We start from the raw sequence: 17,781 nt of genomic DNA on the forward strand, positions 1-17,781 counted from the left end.
GTAGGTATCTATTCTCCAGGTGTAAAATTTTCAAAAGTAGCTGCAGAACATAGGCTCTAAGGTGCATTAAAAAAAACAAGTGAGAAGCACTTAGGATCCTAAGTCCCAATGACACATAGGCATCCTAAATCATTAAAGTATTTCTGAAAAATGTACTCATTGCCCTTGATCAAAAAGCGAAGGAAAAAAATCATGGTTCTTATTAGGGCTGTCAAGCAATTACAAATTTTAATCGCGATTAATCATGGCGGTGTTTCAAAGGCTGCATGGAGCCTGGGATCATCTGGAGTCCTAGAAGGAGCTGGAGTCCCGGGGGGGGGAGGAGGTATCTTTTTAGTTAAATCTCACTACTGGCAAGAACACTACTACTTTGGCTACACATTACAATGGTTCTTAGAGGATCACTCTTGAGGGGCTATTTGCTAGAATCTGAGCCAATCTGCAGTGTTTTCTTTCCTCACAATATAAATTACAATCAGGAATCTCCTGGACATTGCCCAGCCCTAGAGCTTAATGTGTTTGACGCAGGAAAGCTGAACCTTTTCTACTTTGCTTGTTGATGTAAAATAAATCACTGACTATTTGAATTAGGACAGTTCATTGTTTCTTCTAGAGAAGGTTGAATATTCTTTGTAACAGACGTTTACCTGGAAAAGGTGCTAGTTGGGGATGTGCTGCTAAGGCTGTGGGAGTACCAAGTGTTCCCAAACCACCAAACTCTGAATGCCCTGAGCTGGCTGTATGTAGACCAAAGACTGGGTGGCTGACCATTGGGAAGGCACTCGGCACTGTGGACAGGTTACACGGTTGATCCCCAGCTGTTCTGAATAAATGTCCTAAGGGGAAAAAACAACACTTGAAATTGTACTATCAAAAACAGATGCTAATCATGTGAAGCCCAACCCTCATGCTTACAGAAAGTTTATAAAGATCTTTTTGCATTTTTTAAAGAACTGTTTTGTAGTTTTACATGTAGTAGCCCTTGTATTGCCATTCATTTCCTATATAGATATTATCTGGAAACATTAACAATCCTAATAAAAGATTTTAAATATAAAAGACGGTAAAATGATATTGCATTTATCACTGTAATTATTTTAGCAGTACAATGTTTTTCTATTCCTTTTAGATAGTGCTGCAGAGACCAGGGGCTTGCATGACAAAACTGACAACACTACCATGTCTATCCTTTATATACATGGCTATATTCTGCAGTCTTCACTCAAGCAAACTCACATTTTTCTTCAATAGAAGGACCTGCAAATCAGGCCTTATACAAATAACTCCCCCTCCAAAAAAAATTTAACACGAGTGTTGAGTATTCCAAGTTTGGTATTTGTTACTATAGCCCAAAACTTTCAAAAGATTTGTTAAATCTTTTTGGAGCCATATTACTTAGGGTAATGTGCATTTTGATAAATGGGTATAAACTACTGAGTCTCCTATTAAAAAACCACATTCCCACAACATTATATCTGTTGGTAATCCTGTATCAAATATTCTGCTGTAACACTTAAAAAGTTCCAGTAGATTGGAAAGGAAAATTTTAGTATGTCTCTAACATTATCTTCCTCTACGGCTGCGTCTACACTGGCCCCTTTTCCGAAAGGGGAATGCTAATTTTCCAGGTCGTAATAGGGAAATCCGCGGAGGATTTAAATATCCCCCGCGGCATTTAAATAAAAATGTCCGCCGCTTTTTTCCGGCTTTTAGAAAAGCCGGAAAAGAGCATCTACACTGGCCCCGATCCTCCGGAAAAAAGCCCTTTTCCGGAGGATCTCTTATTCTTACTTCAAAGTAGGAATAAGAGATCCTCCGGAAAAGGGCTTTTTTCCAGAGGATCGGGGCCAGTGTAGATGCTCTTTTCCGGCTTTTCTAAAAGCCGGAAAAAAGCGGCGGACATTTTTATTTAAATGCCACGGGGGATATTTAAATCCCCCATGGATTTCCCTATTACGACCTGGAAAATTAGCATGCCCCTTTCGGAAAAGGGGCCAGTGTAGACGCAGCCTAGGTGTTTTATAACTCTCTAATTAGCTATTAGTTCAGATCATTTATCTAACAGTAACACAAGGCACACTGACCTGTAATTCCCAGAATGATCAAGAATACCTCTCTTTAAATATATAAAAGACAGGTACAATTGTTATCCACAAGTCACCTATTTCAACAACTGATTTTAACGAGTGAATGTATATTGTTGTTAGCAGCTCAATCACTTCATTCCAAAATTCCTTCCGAATTTTTATAGAATACCACCAGGTAGTCCTGGTGCCTGGATTCTGTTCAGCAGTACCTCTTCTGTAACTTCACTGTCATATTTGAAAGGACTAACTCTGAGGCATGCACCATTCAAAGGCACATTTGATTGTGATATGGTTCCATAGTTAGCCTACATGCTGAGTAAAAATGTTAATCCTTTCATTTTTTGATTGGCTTCATTTAAAATGTAAGCACTAACTTTGGAATGATCCTTCCCATACAGTAATTTAACTTAATTATACTGCGGTCTCACTTAGTGGTTCAATTGCAACTATCTTGAAACAAATCATGCCCACCTCTTCTATTGTGGACCCTAGAACTACCTGGTTTCCGCCCCCCCCCCCCCCAACCCAAAAAAATCAGACAAAGGTACTGATGAATTGTTTTTCTAAATACTCTTCTGTTTTGAAATATGACCTGTTTATATGCAAGTAGGTCACTTAGCAGTAGTGCTTTATTAGATTTAATCGCCTCCCACCTCCTTCACATTAAATACTCAATACCACTAGCCTGTTGTCATTTGTCACTTAAATTTTAAACTTTTTGGTGCAACATCTTTCTGTTTGCATAGCACCATGACTAAGGTCACTAGGCATTATGGTAATATAAGTAATTATCACTACTGCCATGGTTGTATTCCATTACCAGGTATTCTAGTTTACGTACTTCAAAGTTTTTGCTGTTAAAGCTCTTTTTCTTGCACCATTTCATCTCTTTCTCTTGGCTGTATCTTAACATAATTCTATATTATGAGCTCCTTGATGCAGTGACTGTCTTTTTTTAATTGTTTATACAGCATCTGGGACAATGTGCCCCTGATTGAGTAATGTAGTATACTGCAATGCAAATAATATACATCATCACTTCCTTATTCACCTCACATGGGTACATAGTTTTTCATTTTGACCTTTGCCTATATTTATTTTCTTTATCTGACACCTTGTTATTTTTCAGGCATTTATGTCAGCTAAACAGAGATTCATTTGTTTTAATGAAATACCTAGCAGACATTGTTGTCTGACTTGAGTTTTTCCTCAGTGCCTGTCGATTTCCCCCCAGTGCCTAGTTTAAATAATTCTCACAAACACTGTCACAGCTTTCTGTGACAGACATCTAGATTCCACTGCAATTAACGTGGAGCCCAGACCTTCTGTCTAGGCTCTCCTTTCACCCACACCGCTTAACAAATGTAATTAAATGCTTCCTCTTCACACAATGTTCTCATTCCCACCTTGAGACCATGAAGTTTCTATTGTCTAAATGATCCTGGAAACAGTGAACCTGGAAAAATTTCAGAAAAACATTTCTTGATAATTTAAACAGTTTCCAAGACTGCCTTGGACACCACTATAACATTGGTATAAATATAAGCATAATCACAGACTCAACACTCACCAGAATTTTATCTGGATGCATCATCTTTCGATCTTGAAGACATGTTGCAAAACATTTCAAATGGCCATTATATATTTAGCTATTTCAAAGGATCAAATCCCCCATCACCACAGCTTAACTATATGTCAGAATGGTAATCGCATCCCCTGGATGGACCTCTATGGGGCATGAAGAACGAATGCTCGGTCTCCTTTGTATCTATTAGGAGGAGTGTCCCAGCCAAGACAATTTGTCCCTTTGTTCCTAATAGACAAATAAAAATTTTAAATGAACTCAAGTATTTATTCCGGTGCCCTGGAGTACAGGTATAATTTGGGTCTGACGGAAGTGCAGCAACTAGTCTTAGCATTCTCCATCCGCAAATACTTAATTTTCCTCCTGAATAATAGGAGGCTTCAGAGAAGCAACTACAGAGAATGAAAGGTATCTTTAGTCATCTTTACTTTCTATAGAAACACCTACACTTGACTGTTCGACACACTGCTGTGTGATGTCCTACACTTTTTTAAAGGCCTCTAAAACAAGTCTATGTCTAAAACCAGTACATGCAGGACTCTTATCAGCCACCAACTCCATACACCATATCTACTGAATTAAATGGTCCCCAGATCTCATGTTCAAACAAACCACCGCTCTCATGTGCAACATAGAATACTGTGCAAATACTTTAGATTTGTATTAAAAAATACTCTGCATTTCTGTCTGTGAGTCTGTTTGTTCAAGAATTCCTACACGGTAAGAGCTAGGACCACCAAATTTGGTGTGTGACTTTCTCTTCTAACTTAGAGCAAGGCCAGGCAATGGGGGGGGGGGGAGGGGAAGCCCTCTGGTGGCCACGGGGAAGGTGCTGGGGGGACTGAAGATGCCCCTGGTGGCCAGGGGGATCTGGAGGGACAGAAAAGGCAAATGGAGGATGTGATCTCCTGCCCATATCCCCTCCTCACCCCTCATGACCTCCCCACCCCAAGCCTCCTGCACACCCCCCCCCCCCCCACATCTCCAAAGCTCTGCTCTGAGTCCTGCATCCCTACTCCACCAGCCCCCTTCCTTGAAGGATATGGGCCATGCCTGGTAAGTCTGCTAGTAATGAAGAAAAAAGAGAAAACTAATTGCAATATATCTATACACTGTGACAGATCCAGATCAGCTGGCTGCTGCACACTAATGGAGGGACAACATGCTGGGACCTGGGTAAACAGTTTTCTCTTCTCTAAGTAAACAGGGCCAAGCCTATGCAGTATAATCAGGCGGGCACCTGGGACCAATGAAGAGCAAGCTGGAAGCTCCAGGCTAATCAGAGCACCTGAAGCCCATTAAGGCCTCCTGGAGCCTCCCTGTGGAGAAGGCAGAGGAACTCAAGATCCAAACAGGAGAAGGTGTGTATGAACTGAGGACTACAAGCAAGGCAGGGTGCTGTGGAAGTGCAGGACTGACTTGCCCAAGTACCAGAAGAAAGGCACTTGAAGGAATTATTTGGGGAAGTGGCCCAGGGAAAAAGCTGCCAGATAGGGAGTAAAAGAAATCCTGTCTGTTGCCGCTGCCTTAGGGTCCCTGGGCCAGAACCCGGAGTAGTGGGCAGTCTCTGGGTTTCCCCTCAATGCTCCCCACACTACTACAGAGTCTCCCCCCCCCCCAATAGGGAAGACCAGGACTACGTGGGTTTTTTACCACAAATGGAGAACTAGCCTGTGATGAGTATGGCTCACTAGGCTGTGACCCCTGCTTCTAGTAAAGAGAAAGAGGCTAGGTGGCGAGTCACAGCAAGCCTCTGAGGCAAACACTGTCTGCCAGAAGTGCAGGACCCATGGGAAAGAAATGGAGCTTTGACACAATGCATAAATATATTCACATTAAATTCCTCGTGTGTTGTCAGAACTAAATGTTCCACCAGGGAAATCTATCTCTATGAAAAAAGCATTAGAAAGCTTACAGACATCTGTAAATATGGCTCCACCACAGCAGGCTCCTATCCTTCCTGGAGGTACCTACTCCCCTCCCTTGTTACTAATACAGCAGCTTAACCTGGCACCCCAACAGACCCTGACTTAATATATTTCTTATTTGTCATTTTCCTTCAAGAATTTTTCTTTATTTTTGTTTCTTCATTCTCCCCTCCATCTTCCCTCTCCTATACATAATTGGTAATTATATAGACAAATTTGCATGGAGCTTTTCCAAAAAACAAGATAATGCATGCCATGAAAATACTACAGATGCTGTAAGATACTGCCACCCACTTTCATGTTGGGTAGTATTTTACTCTGCAAGCAATCCTGTTAAATACAGAACTCAGCCAAGTGAGAGTCAAGTAGCAGTATATGGCCCTATATCAGAAAAATAAAGGAAAAGAGGACAAAATAAGAGGGGGCAGGGAAACAAAAAATTACAACTCTGAGGCTCACGTCCCTCCTCTTTCTGTCCCCCTCCCTCTTCCATGTTATAGAGTACAATTAAATTGCAGGCACATTCTGTTTCCCTGGCACAACCTACTCTGACTTTTCTTTAAGTTTGGATAAAAGGAAGCTGCATGACAAATTTGCTGATCCTATCTCTTACCATTTAGGAGGAGTTCTTGAACAAATGCTCTCACAGACAGATGCACAAATCTCTAATATATATATGTATATATAACTTAGCACTCTCAAGCAGGGGGAGAGACATGAAGTTTAGGTGGAAAGTAGAGAAGAACCAGAAAGAAATGTATTTGGCATAACAGAGGGTATGACAAGAAGAGCAGAAACAAGTGCTGAAATGTAGGCAAATCCCATTTTAATTATGCAACTGTTAATGACCACTGGGTCTCAGCATCATATGGAGTCCCTACAGGTTTCAGTATGGCCAATGTAGAGGACTTTTGATCTTTTGGCTAAATACCTTTTGCAGGGCCAGTACTGCAATCCAGTGCATGGGCTGACTGGTGCCTTCAGGAATGGGAACCCCCTCCATCTCCAAAGAGGGCTCCTGAGAACCAAGATTGTGCTGATGGTGTGTCTTCCTCCTGGCTATGGTGGAGGGCTGAACGATGTTTTCTGAATCTCTCAGAGGTTCAAAGCTGCCACGCAGGCAGGGAGCTCAGCTGACCAGCAAGGGGAGGGGCATCATCTCGCTAAGCAAGCATGTAAACAAAGCTGCTATATGCTTGAAACTCAGCAGCTCCAAGAGCAGGTAAAGAAGGTGAAAGAATTTTTTGGAGTGCCGCAGATATCTAAAACTATTATCTTAATGATTCTTTTAAAATCCTGTGTTCCTTGTATTGCATTAAGGCTATGCTATGTGGTAGAGTTCTGGCTCTTCTGAGTCAGAAGTACCAAGTAGTAGGTGTTATGTTAATTGTTTTGTAGGATGAAACCTTATTTGCAAGTTCTTTAAAAAAATACATCTGTCTACAAACCCTGAAGCCATGTGTTAATTGCTCTTGAATTTCTACTCTTTGAGTTTTGTTAGCTTCTACTGTGCTGCAGGACCATTTGCTATTTTGTAAGATTTTTCGGTTACAGACTAACATGGTTATGCCTCGGAGTCTTTGAGTTGGTGACACAAACAGGCTACATCTACACTACAGGGCTTTTGCACAAAAACCTGCGGAGTGTCCACACCAAGTGCATTTTTGCGCAAGTAAATTTACAGTGAATCAACAGAACAGAGGGCTTTTTGCGGTATAGGTATTCCTCTTTCTAGGAGGAATAAATCCTTTTTGCACAAGAACTCTTGTGAGGATGATACATGTACTCCAAGGGTAGTGTTAATTTCTTTTTCTTTGATTTCCTATTAAATAGCATAAGCATTTCTCCTTGTTAACTATCCCTTGTTTTAATATATATTTTCTTCCACACATATGGACATGTGTGAGAGAGAGACAGAGGACGTGTGTGTGTGTGTGTGTGTGTGTGTGTGTGTGTGAGAGAGAGAGAGAGATATGTTTAGAAAAGACAGAAATAAAGGTAAAGGTGGTGGAGTAGTATTGTATATCAATGATGAGGTAGATTGCAAAGAATTAAAAAGTGAAGGAATGGAGAAGACAGTCTCTCTGGGCAAAAATCACATTGGGGAAGAAAACTATTAGATCCTCCCCTGGGATAGTGCTTGGAGTGTGCTATAGACCACCAGGATCTAATTTGGATATGGATAGAGACTTAAAGAAGTAAATACTAATGGAAACTGTGTAATCATGGGAGACTTCAACTTTCCAGATATAGACTGGAGAACAAATACTGGTAATAATAATAGGGCTCAGATTTTCCTAAAAGAGATAGCTGAGAAATTCCTTCATCAAGTAGTTGTTGAACCAACAAGCGGGGAAGCCGTTTTAGATTTGGTTTTGGTGAGTAGCGAGGACCTCATAGAAGAAATGGTTGTAGGGCACAACCTTGGCTCGAGCGATCATGAGATAATTCAGTTCAAACTAAATGGAAGGATAAACAAAAATAAATCTGAGATTAGTGTTTTTTATTTCAAAAGGGCTAATTTAAATAAATTAAGGAAATTAGTTAGGAAAGTGGATTGGACTAAAGAATTTATGGATCTTAAAGTGAAGGAGGCCTGGGATTATTTTAAGTTAAAGTTGCAGAAACTATCAGGAGCCTGTATCCCAAGAAAGAGGAATAAATGTATAGGTAGGTGTTTTAGACCAAGTTGGATGAGCAAGAATCTCAGGGAAATGATTAAGAAAAAGCAGAAAGCGTATGAGGAGTGGAAGATGGGAAGGATCAGCAAAGAAAGCTACCTTATTGAGGTTCGAGCATGTAGGGACAGAGTGAGAAAGGCTAAAAGTCATGTTGAGTTGGACCTTGCAAAGGGAATTAAAACCAATAGTAAAAGGTTTTATACCCATATAAATAGGAAGAAAACAAAAATTTTTGAAGGAGAAAGTAGTTAGGGACATTGAGGTTAATGGCATTTGGGACAAATTACAACATGGTTTTACAAAAGGTAGACTGTGCCAAACCAACCTGTTCCCCTTCTTTGAGAAAGTAAAAAAAATTTTAGATAAAGGAAATGCAGTGGATCTAATCTACCTCTATTTCAGTAAGGCATTTGATACTAAACCACATGGGGAATTATTGGTTAAATTGGAAAAGATGGGGATCGATATGAAAATTGAGAGGTGAATAAGGAACTAGTTAAAGAGGAGACTACAGCGAGTCATACTGAAAGGTGAACTGTCAGGCTGGAGAGAGGTTACTAGCAGAGTTCCTCAGGGATCAGTTCTGGGACCATTATTATTTAATCTTTTTCTTACTGACCTCGGCACTAAAAGTGGGAGTGTGCTAATAAAGTTTGCGGATGACACAAAGCTGGGAGGTATTGCCAATTCAGAAAAGGATCAGGATATCATACAGGAAGATCTGGATGATCTTGTAAATTGGAGTAATAGTAACAGGATGAAATTTAATAGTGAGAAGTGTAAGGTTATGCATTTAGGGATTAATAACAAGAATTTTAGTTATAAGCTGGGGACACATCAGTTGGAAGTAATGGAAGAGAAGAAGGACCTCGGAGTCCTGGTTGATCACAGGATGACTATGAGCCACCATTGTGACATGGCTGTGAAAAAGGCTAATATGGTCTTGGGATGCATTAGGCGAGGTATTTCCAGTAGGGATAAGGAGGTGTTAGTGCTGTTATACATGGCATTGGTGAGACCTCATTTGGAATACTGTGTGCAGTTCTGGTCTCCCATGTTTAAGAAGGATGAATTCAAACTGGAACAGGTACAAAGAAGGGCCACTAGGATGATCCGAGGAATGGAAAACCTGTCTTATGAAAGGAGACTCAAGGAACTTGGCTTGTTTATCTTAACCAAAAGAAGGCTGAGGGGAGATATGATTGCTCTCTTTAAATATATTAGAGGGATAAATGCCAGAGAGGGAGAGGAATTATTTAAGCTCAATACCAATGCAGACAAGAACAAATGGATATAAGCTGGGTATTAGGAAGTTTAGACTAGAAATTAGGCGAAGGTTTCTAACCATCAGAGGAGTGACGTTCTGGAACAGCCTTACAAGGGAAGTAGTGGGGGCAAAAAACCTATCTGGCTTCAAGATAAAGCTAGATGGGTTTATGAAGGGGATGGTTTGTTGAGGCAACGTGATTTTGGCAATTAACTGACCTTTCACTATCAGTGGTAAATAGGCCAAGATAGGAGTTTCTATAGAGAACTTTCTTCTGGGTGTCTGGCTTATGAGTTTTGCCCACATGCTCAGGGTTCAGCTGATCGCCATATCTGGGGTCGGGAAGGAATTTTCCTCCAGGGTAGATTGGCAGAGGCCCTGGAGGTTTTTTGCCTTCCTCTGTAGCATGGGGCATGGGTCACTAGCGGGAGGATTCTCTGCATCTTGGGGTCCTTAAACCATTTGAGGACTTCAATATCTGAGTGTGACAGGGCGCCTGCCCTGCACTGGCCCTTTTAGACCAGAACTCAAGCCCCGAGCCAGGGCTAGGAACAGAGAGGCCAGCTGAGGCTGTTTGGGCTAGGGAGAGCCCAGCTGGTAGCTATTTGCTGAAGCACAATGTGCCTGGAGGGGCCAGCTGAAGCTATTAGGGTGAGGGAGAGCCCAGCTGACAGCCATAAATGGAGAAGCACAGTTTGCTTAAGGGGAGAGCCAGTGGAGGGCTGACTGCAGAGGAAGCAGGAACTCCTTGGAGGGAGACAAGCTGGAGATAGCCAGCAAAGGCTGGAAGAAGGCCAGCCAAGACTCCCCCTGGCTAGGGGCTGGAAACAAAGCCCCTGGCTTGCAGGCAGATCATGAGGCCGACTAGGTAAGCCGAGCCGTTGAGACAAATGCCAATGATGAGCAACCCATACAGACTGTAACTTGCCCTGAGAGGGGCTAGATGAGGACAGTCAGGGGGCACTGAGGGGGCTTGCACCCTGACACTGAGATATAGGTGAGAGGATTATTCAAGGAGAAGGTGGGTGAGATTCTGTGGCCTGCATTGTGCAGGGGGTCAGACTAGATGATCAAAATGGTCCCTTCTGACCTTAAAGTCTGTGAGTGAGATTTTGTTTGTATTGGTGGTACACATCCATACCTTACCTCAATACTGGTATTGCCTACACGAAAATGCAATGCACCCAAGGATAGAAATGTTAGAGGGAGAGAGTGTGTGTGTGTGTCTTTATAAATTTCACATTTCTCTTCAACACATTTCTCCAACACAATTCCTCCAGATAGCTTGTTTGAGGGTCACTGACCAGCACAGAGGCAGGCCCCATCCCAGGGGTAAAATCCCTAACTATTCTAACTTGACTACTTCTCTATCTAACTCTACTTAAGCTTACTATAAACAACAACTATGAAAGGGAAACAACTAAGAGCCCTTTGCAAATTGCAAAAGGAGAAAGCTGTTCCAGTGACTATTATCTTTACTGAAGAGGAGTTAAGAGGCCACAGGTCTGACAATGCCTCATATACCAGAGCATGAGCATAGGATTCTGGATACCACCAAGAAAAAAAATCTCTGGCAGCTATGCACCTGGACACACACATACCTAACATGGAATTGACATGAGCAAGCACTGGAAGAAAGAAGGTTTTTATAATATAATGCACTTAACACAAGTGTTTCAAATATAGTCTTTTAAAAAATTACTATGTGGTAACAGTCATTCTTTAATGTGCCTAGAAATAGAAGCTATACATTTTCAAGTATATATCTTTTTAAAATGAAGAATTATGTTCACATTGGCACTGGCCTATAATTTATCCTCAAAGCAAAATGGACAATAAAATGACATTTTCCGGACAAAATAATTTTTATCGTTCTTTTCTAATAGATACATTCATATCTAATTGTGGATTAATGCTAGTATTTTGTGAGTGGGGTAGTAGTGTTGTTTAGTTTCTGTCCCTAAATAAGTTGCTGACTTACTGTGCGCATGTTTTGCATAATTAAATGTAATACAAAACTATATTGCTTAAGACTCTTTACTTATATTATAATACGTTGAATATTTTTGAGCAGAACTTTTGAAATTCTACTAGCCAGCACACAGATAAATGATTGAAAGCATTACCCCAAAGGCCAGCATCCATTTCTACAACACTGGTGTCTTAGAAACAAGGAATGATAACTACAGATGCCTTTATTAATATTAATGAACTTCACGCTGAAACATAACATTGCTTTTCAAAAGAATTAAAAAGGGATACATACTTAACTAATGCCTTAAACGTAAAGCATCAGTGAACAAAATCTTTATCAGTGAAAGTACAAAAATGATTAGTGTGACAGTTTTTGTAAACATTTAAAGTACTAGTGATGCCAAGACATTCTATCTTATGGAGAATCCAGGAAACTACTTATTGTGACAGAACTGCATGTATATTGTTTTCTCTTCTCCCCACCCCCAAGTTCTTTAATCTTTACAATGCTATAAAAGCTTGTTGCAACATGTCTTCCAACATTAGCCCCTAGCTCTTTCAAATTGTATGCATAATTTCACAGCATTTGTGACTATTTGCAGTGTAACACACAGAAAACTGTGGCTAATCATCAGAAAATGTATTCCCAAATAAAGGTCACATACTTTAATTAACATTTATAAAAAATAGACTGAAACAGTGAACTTGATCTAAAATGTTTGTAAATTAAATAGAGGCTCAAAGTGCAGCTCAAAAAACTAGCTAAAGCGTTCAAATATTTACACACAAAACTTACATATTATAGTTCATCAAAATTTACAGTTTACACATACTCCTTGAATCACAGAAACAAAATCATGATTAAGTTACAAAGACATTCTATTTTAAGTCTCCATTTTTAACTTTCGCTTATATTGTGGGAGAGGGGAGTCTTTTTTGGCTTACGTTCTCAGACAAAATTTCCAAATTGAGTACCTAAAATTAAGCACATACGACCAGAGTCTATGCCCAGTGAAGTTAGTGAAAAGGTTTCATGTTTAAGCAATTAAAGCCCAAATCCTTTGTACATGCTTAACTTCAAGAGCCAACAGTAGCCAATGGAACTCCTCACAATTATAGTTAAGCACACTCATAAGCGTATATATTACTATTGCTTAAGTGGTCAGATTTTCAAGAGTGCTGAGTATATAGCTTCTCCCAATGAGGTCCATGGGAATTGCTGAATGCTCAACACTTGTGAAAAAAATTACTTATTTAGGTATCTGAATATGGACTTAGAAACCTACCTATAGGTTCCTGAAAACCCTGTTCTCATGTTTATTTGCTATAAAATGTAAATTTTGTTGACATAGCAATATAAATCAGACTAAAATTAAACACTTTTAAAATACAATCAAACTCATGCAATAATTTTTATACTTCACATTTTTAATCTTAGCCTAGAGACTTCTTAAAGTATGAAGAATATTAGTCAAATATTTTTACTTATATGGTTCTCCAATTTTTTGTTATGTTTGCTTTCATGTTACTCAAAAATGACCTTCAAAGTCTGAATTTGTCTTGGACATAGTATATATAACATACTAATTATGTATAATGCTATTGCATACACATAGATTTGAAGACAGTCTGTTTAAACTGTAAATATTTTAGAAGACAAAACTGAAGCCTGAATGAAGTAAGAGTGCCATGGAAGGACTGCAGGCAAGAGCCCAAATGTTTGGCAAAAAATGAATTTGACAAAAGCACTAAAGTCCAAGGTAATGAAATTTTAGAGTTTCCATTTTATTCACTAAATCAGCTTACTCAACACTCTCCAGAGCTGCTAAAGCAGTGTTTCTTAAACTGTGATCTGTAGCACACCGGTGTACCATCAGGCAGTCGGAGATGTGCCACAGAGAATAATTCAAAATGGCCACCCTTAAAGGGGCAGGCGCCCCTTTTTTCCCCCCCTCAATAACATTCCCCCTGACCCTTTCTCCCAATGACTTTTTTTTTCCTTCCCTCAACAAAAAAAATCCTTGGAGGTCCTCATAAAAAACCAATATTGTTTGGTGTTCCTCAGTGTTTCTTAAAATTTTTAAGACTGTGATAAAGGATAATTTAGGACTGAGAATGAGGGACAAACTATTTGGCACTTAACTTTACAATTTCTTCTTTCTATAGTTTTGGCCATGTATATAGGAAAGCATCTAATATGTGAATTAAAACCAACCTCCAAGTTTGGGAATCTATTGTCACAATAGCAGAGGGCTCTGTTTCCCATGATTCAATTGGGTAGAAATCCTAAACTCAAAGATGACTTACTCTAATTTTGGCAGAAGTGCTTGGTTTAAGAAAGAATTACTTACAATTATGTTTTATAAAAAGTTAATCAGCCTCCTTTATTTAATTTCCCAAAGAAATCAGAGTGTTTAACAAGGATTTTTCAGAACTTTCTTCACTACTGATGCAAGTTGAGCTTCTCTAGTCTGGCACCCTCTGGACTGGTGTCAAACCAGAGAACTTGCTGAACCATGGGAGGTAAATATCGTCTAGCAGCATTATGAACACTTCCAGTGCTTACTGGACTATCCAAAGAAATGTAAGGGTAAATTAGAGCTGAATAAAAGCACAGAACACAGAGAACCAGAACTGGTGACCGTGTGTCTGCCCTGAGACCATGCATGAAGGTGTAAAGTTGAGCGAAAGTATGTTGGGATACCCAGGTAGCTGCTTTGCAGATCTCGGATAGAGGCATGTTGTGCAATAGGCAGTCAAGGTAGCAATGGATCTAGCATAATATTCCCTGACTGTGAAAGGAGGCTCATAGCCCTTTAGTTGATAGCATAAGTGTATGCAATCTGCAATCCATTTGGAGACTGTTTAGATAGAGGGAGGCCTTTAGAGCATTCCATTGTTGAGATGAAAAGTTGTGGAGATTTCCAGAATTCCCTAGTCCTATCTATGCAAAATGTTAATGCTCGCCTCGTGTCTAGTTTGTGTTTAGAGGCTTCAAAAGGGATTAGCCTGAGATTTAGGGAAGATAGATAGATAACTGGAATGATTTATTAATATACAATGAGGAGGGTACTATGGGAAGGAACTTAGGGTGAGTCGTGAGTGTAATTATGTCCTTAAAGAATATGGTATATGGCAGATCCTAGTTCTCCTATACAATTTGCTAAAATAATGGCACTGAGGAAAGCAGCCTTCATCAATAGAGGAAGACAAGAGGCTTGAAGAGTTTGTGTATGAGCAAGCAGAGGACTAAATCAAGGTCCCAGAGTATCACCGGGGTATAGAACTTGGTATAGAACTTGGAGTCCCTTTAAAAAACATTTAATGACAGGGTGAGCAAATCTTGTGAAGAAATGAGGTTATAGCTGCTAGGTGAACCCTGAGAAAGCTCATCGACAAGCCCAACTCCTTGAGCATGAGGAGGCAGTCCAAGGCAAGTGTTAGAGGAGCTTGACTTGCCTCCACTTGTCTAGAGGTGTACCATATCATGAACCTTTTCCATTTGTAGGAGTAGAAGGAGCGAATGGAGAGTTTTCTACTGTGGAGGAGGACGTGCTGTACCTGTTCTGAGCAAGATAACTCCACATGCGAGAGCTATGGTGGAGCCAAACCACGAGGTGAAGTCTGTGGAGATCTGGTGGTACAGGTGAGTCTGACCTTGTGTTAGCAGGTTCTGGCAAAGAGGAAGGAGAATCAGTTGACATACATTTGAGGAAAGGAAACGAAGGCTGCCTGGGCCATATAGGGACAATCAGAATGACCTTGTTTTTCTCCATCCAGATTTTTTGGATGACCTTGGAGAGGAGAGGAATGGGTGGAAATGCAGAATAGGCTCCCTTTTCACATTATGAGGAAGATGATGCCTTGTGAGTGCCTGCCTATGCCTGCTCTGGAACGGAATAGATGGCATTTAGCATTATGGGTTGTAGCAAACAGGTCCATTGTTGATTGATCCCACTTCTTGAAGATGTGTGTGACGATGGTTGCACTGAGTTCCCATTCGTGATACTGTGGGAAGCATCTGCTTAGCTCATCTGGTGTGATATTGCATGATCCTAGTATGTGTGCAGCTGAAATGAGTATGTTGTGTTGAATGCAGAAATTCCATAGCCTTATGTATAGTGAACAGGATCAGGCTTCTCCTTGCCTGTTTATGTAGAATGTTTTCCATCCGCACATGCACATGTTGATTCTGGAAGGGATAGAAAATGTCAAGAGGCTTTGTGCATGGCTCTCAATGCTAGGAGACTGATGTATAGGTGGGACTCAGATGCTGTCCATGTGCCTTACGCACTAAGATTTTGGATGTATGCACCGCCCCCCTTGGAGCAGTAGATAGGAAGAAGGACAGAACCCAGTATTAATAGTGGTCTGTTCCTAATGTGAATCTCAGGAAGGGTTTGTGTGAGGGGCATATTGACAAATGAAAGCATGCTAGGTCGAAGGCCGAAAACCAGTTCCCCTATTGTAACAATGGGATATTGGTAGACAGAGTTACCATGAGAAAACGCGATGCTGCCAGAGCACATGGTGCTGAGGCTCTGGAGGAGACATCTGTGCCAAACAATGGTGACTGTGGTTTAGAAGATACTGCTAGGTCACGGTGCTGTAGAAATGGCCGTGGTGCCGAAGATGTTGGTACAGCTGTGGTAGGCATCTTTAATTAACAGGGTATTGTGGACAGATGTAGTGTGGATGGCAGTGCAGATATGCGGTTCTCATCAGTTGGGCCATTTTTTTGGTCAGTGCTGGGAGTGCCGCAGAAGAGGTAAGCAGCTTGGAACATGCAGCCTTGATGCTGGGAGGCACAGATTTGTGGGTGGTGTTGGAGGTGCCAGGTGCATGTTAGGTGCTCACCAATGATACCTTCAGCACCGCTGAGAAACATTGGGCTGAAGATTTTTATTTTGAGGGGGGGAGAGGTAACAGTGTGCTCACCATGAACCACTGAAGAACTTTTTTTTTTTTGAGGAAGCCTTGGATCATGGGGAAGAAGGCACTATAGGAGTTGTTTGATCTCCAAGGTAGGTCTCAGGGGCTTCTCCAGAAGTAAGAGTTTGAGCCTCTGGTCTCTGTCCCGGCACGCCCTCACTTTTAATTGTGTATAATCAGGGCATTTTTAGGGAACAAGGGACTGCTCCAGGGCAGCAGAGACACTGGAAATATCCATCAGAGATGGGCATGGCATCCTTACAAGATGAACAACATTTGAACCATGGCCAGTCAGACAATGCTGAAAGGTTGTGTGTGTGTGTGTGTGTGTGTGTGTGTGTGTGTGTGTGTGTTTTTAACTACAATTATAACTTTAAACTATAAAACTTATTGGACTATGTATAGAATGAACAACTGTAACTAAGTAAACTCCATCACAGGCCAAGGACAGTTGAGAAGGAATTGGATGGTGCCAGCTGCGCATGCACTATTTCGAGTAACAACGGAATGCAACTCAGGTGGCACACATGCAAAGCCAGAAGGGGACGGCTATTAGAATCTGCAATCGACAGCACTGGGATGGAACCAATCCTATGACTGGAGCACCCAGAGGGACATCTCTCAAAGAAGAAATAAACTTTGTGGGACCTTGGGAAATGTGGTCATACCCATGAAAAGTGGACACCCAGCTAACTAAAATCATGCCAGACCACAAATGTTGCTGGCCCAGAAAATGAGAAATTGGAAGGGTTAGATTTGTAGCACCAAAACAGTAAGGGATTGCTCATCTTTCATTAGCTTTGCTTTGGGTCCAGTCCTGCAACATTTGCAAGAGAATGACCACTGAATTAAAACAAAGTTTATTGATGTAAGTCAGGATAGCAAAACAGGGTCCTTGCAAAAACAACAAAAAAGGCACAGCAATTTATTTTCCTTCATAATGTTCTTTATTTTCCACCAATGGAAGAGAGAAAATTTTTTAAAAAAAGCATCAAACTATCTACTTAGTTGCCTGGTCAGATATTTGTTCAGTGATTAAAAACTACAGTAGCAAATAAAACAAACAGCATAAACATCTCCATCACTATTACTATACTCTACCTAAACTGAATACATATATATGATTGTGGTATTTTTCTGTATATGTTCTCATACATACATTTTCCATTTGAATTGGGAGGACCCCGATTTGTAATATAATATTTTTTAGCATTGCATATACAGTTGCAATCTCGGTTCAATATGTATCTTAGGACTTTGCATGATTTAAGCACTGAAGTTTATTATACAGACCATTTACCAGACTATTGATTACTGCAAAGGAAAT

The 17,781-nt window shown here is 40.6% G+C and overlaps 1 protein-coding gene and 1 long non-coding RNA gene across 28 annotated transcripts in view; one reads left to right on the forward strand and one right to left on the reverse strand.

Moving 5' to 3' along the window:
- The window catches only part of BAZ2B (bromodomain adjacent to zinc finger domain 2B), a 337,721-nt gene that overhangs the window by 164,441 nt on the left and 155,499 nt on the right, over window positions 1-17,781 (reverse strand). For 23 of the 27 annotated variants that reach the window (XM_075933462.1, XM_075933451.1, XM_075933455.1 and 20 more), the window contains one exon: window positions 648-836. The exons of 3 other annotated variants lie outside the window; for them this stretch is intronic. In XM_075933462.1, the coding sequence (XP_075789577.1) occupies window positions 648-836 (189 nt within the window). Of the gene's footprint in view, window positions 1-647; window positions 837-3,657; window positions 3,901-17,781 lie in introns of all 27 variants that reach the window. One more of the 27 variants, XM_075933474.1, reaches the window with a different exon arrangement.
- On the forward strand, window positions 10,335-16,540 carry LOC142830174 (uncharacterized). The gene is made up of 3 exons (XR_012905172.1): window positions 10,335-10,416; window positions 15,031-15,168; window positions 16,498-16,540. It is a non-coding gene; the product is annotated as an uncharacterized LOC142830174 (long non-coding RNA).

The sequence above is a fragment of the Pelodiscus sinensis genome, chromosome 7, assembly GCF_049634645.1.
Source record: "Pelodiscus sinensis isolate JC-2024 chromosome 7, ASM4963464v1, whole genome shotgun sequence".
Taxonomy (NCBI): domain Eukaryota; kingdom Metazoa; phylum Chordata; order Testudines; family Trionychidae; genus Pelodiscus; species Pelodiscus sinensis.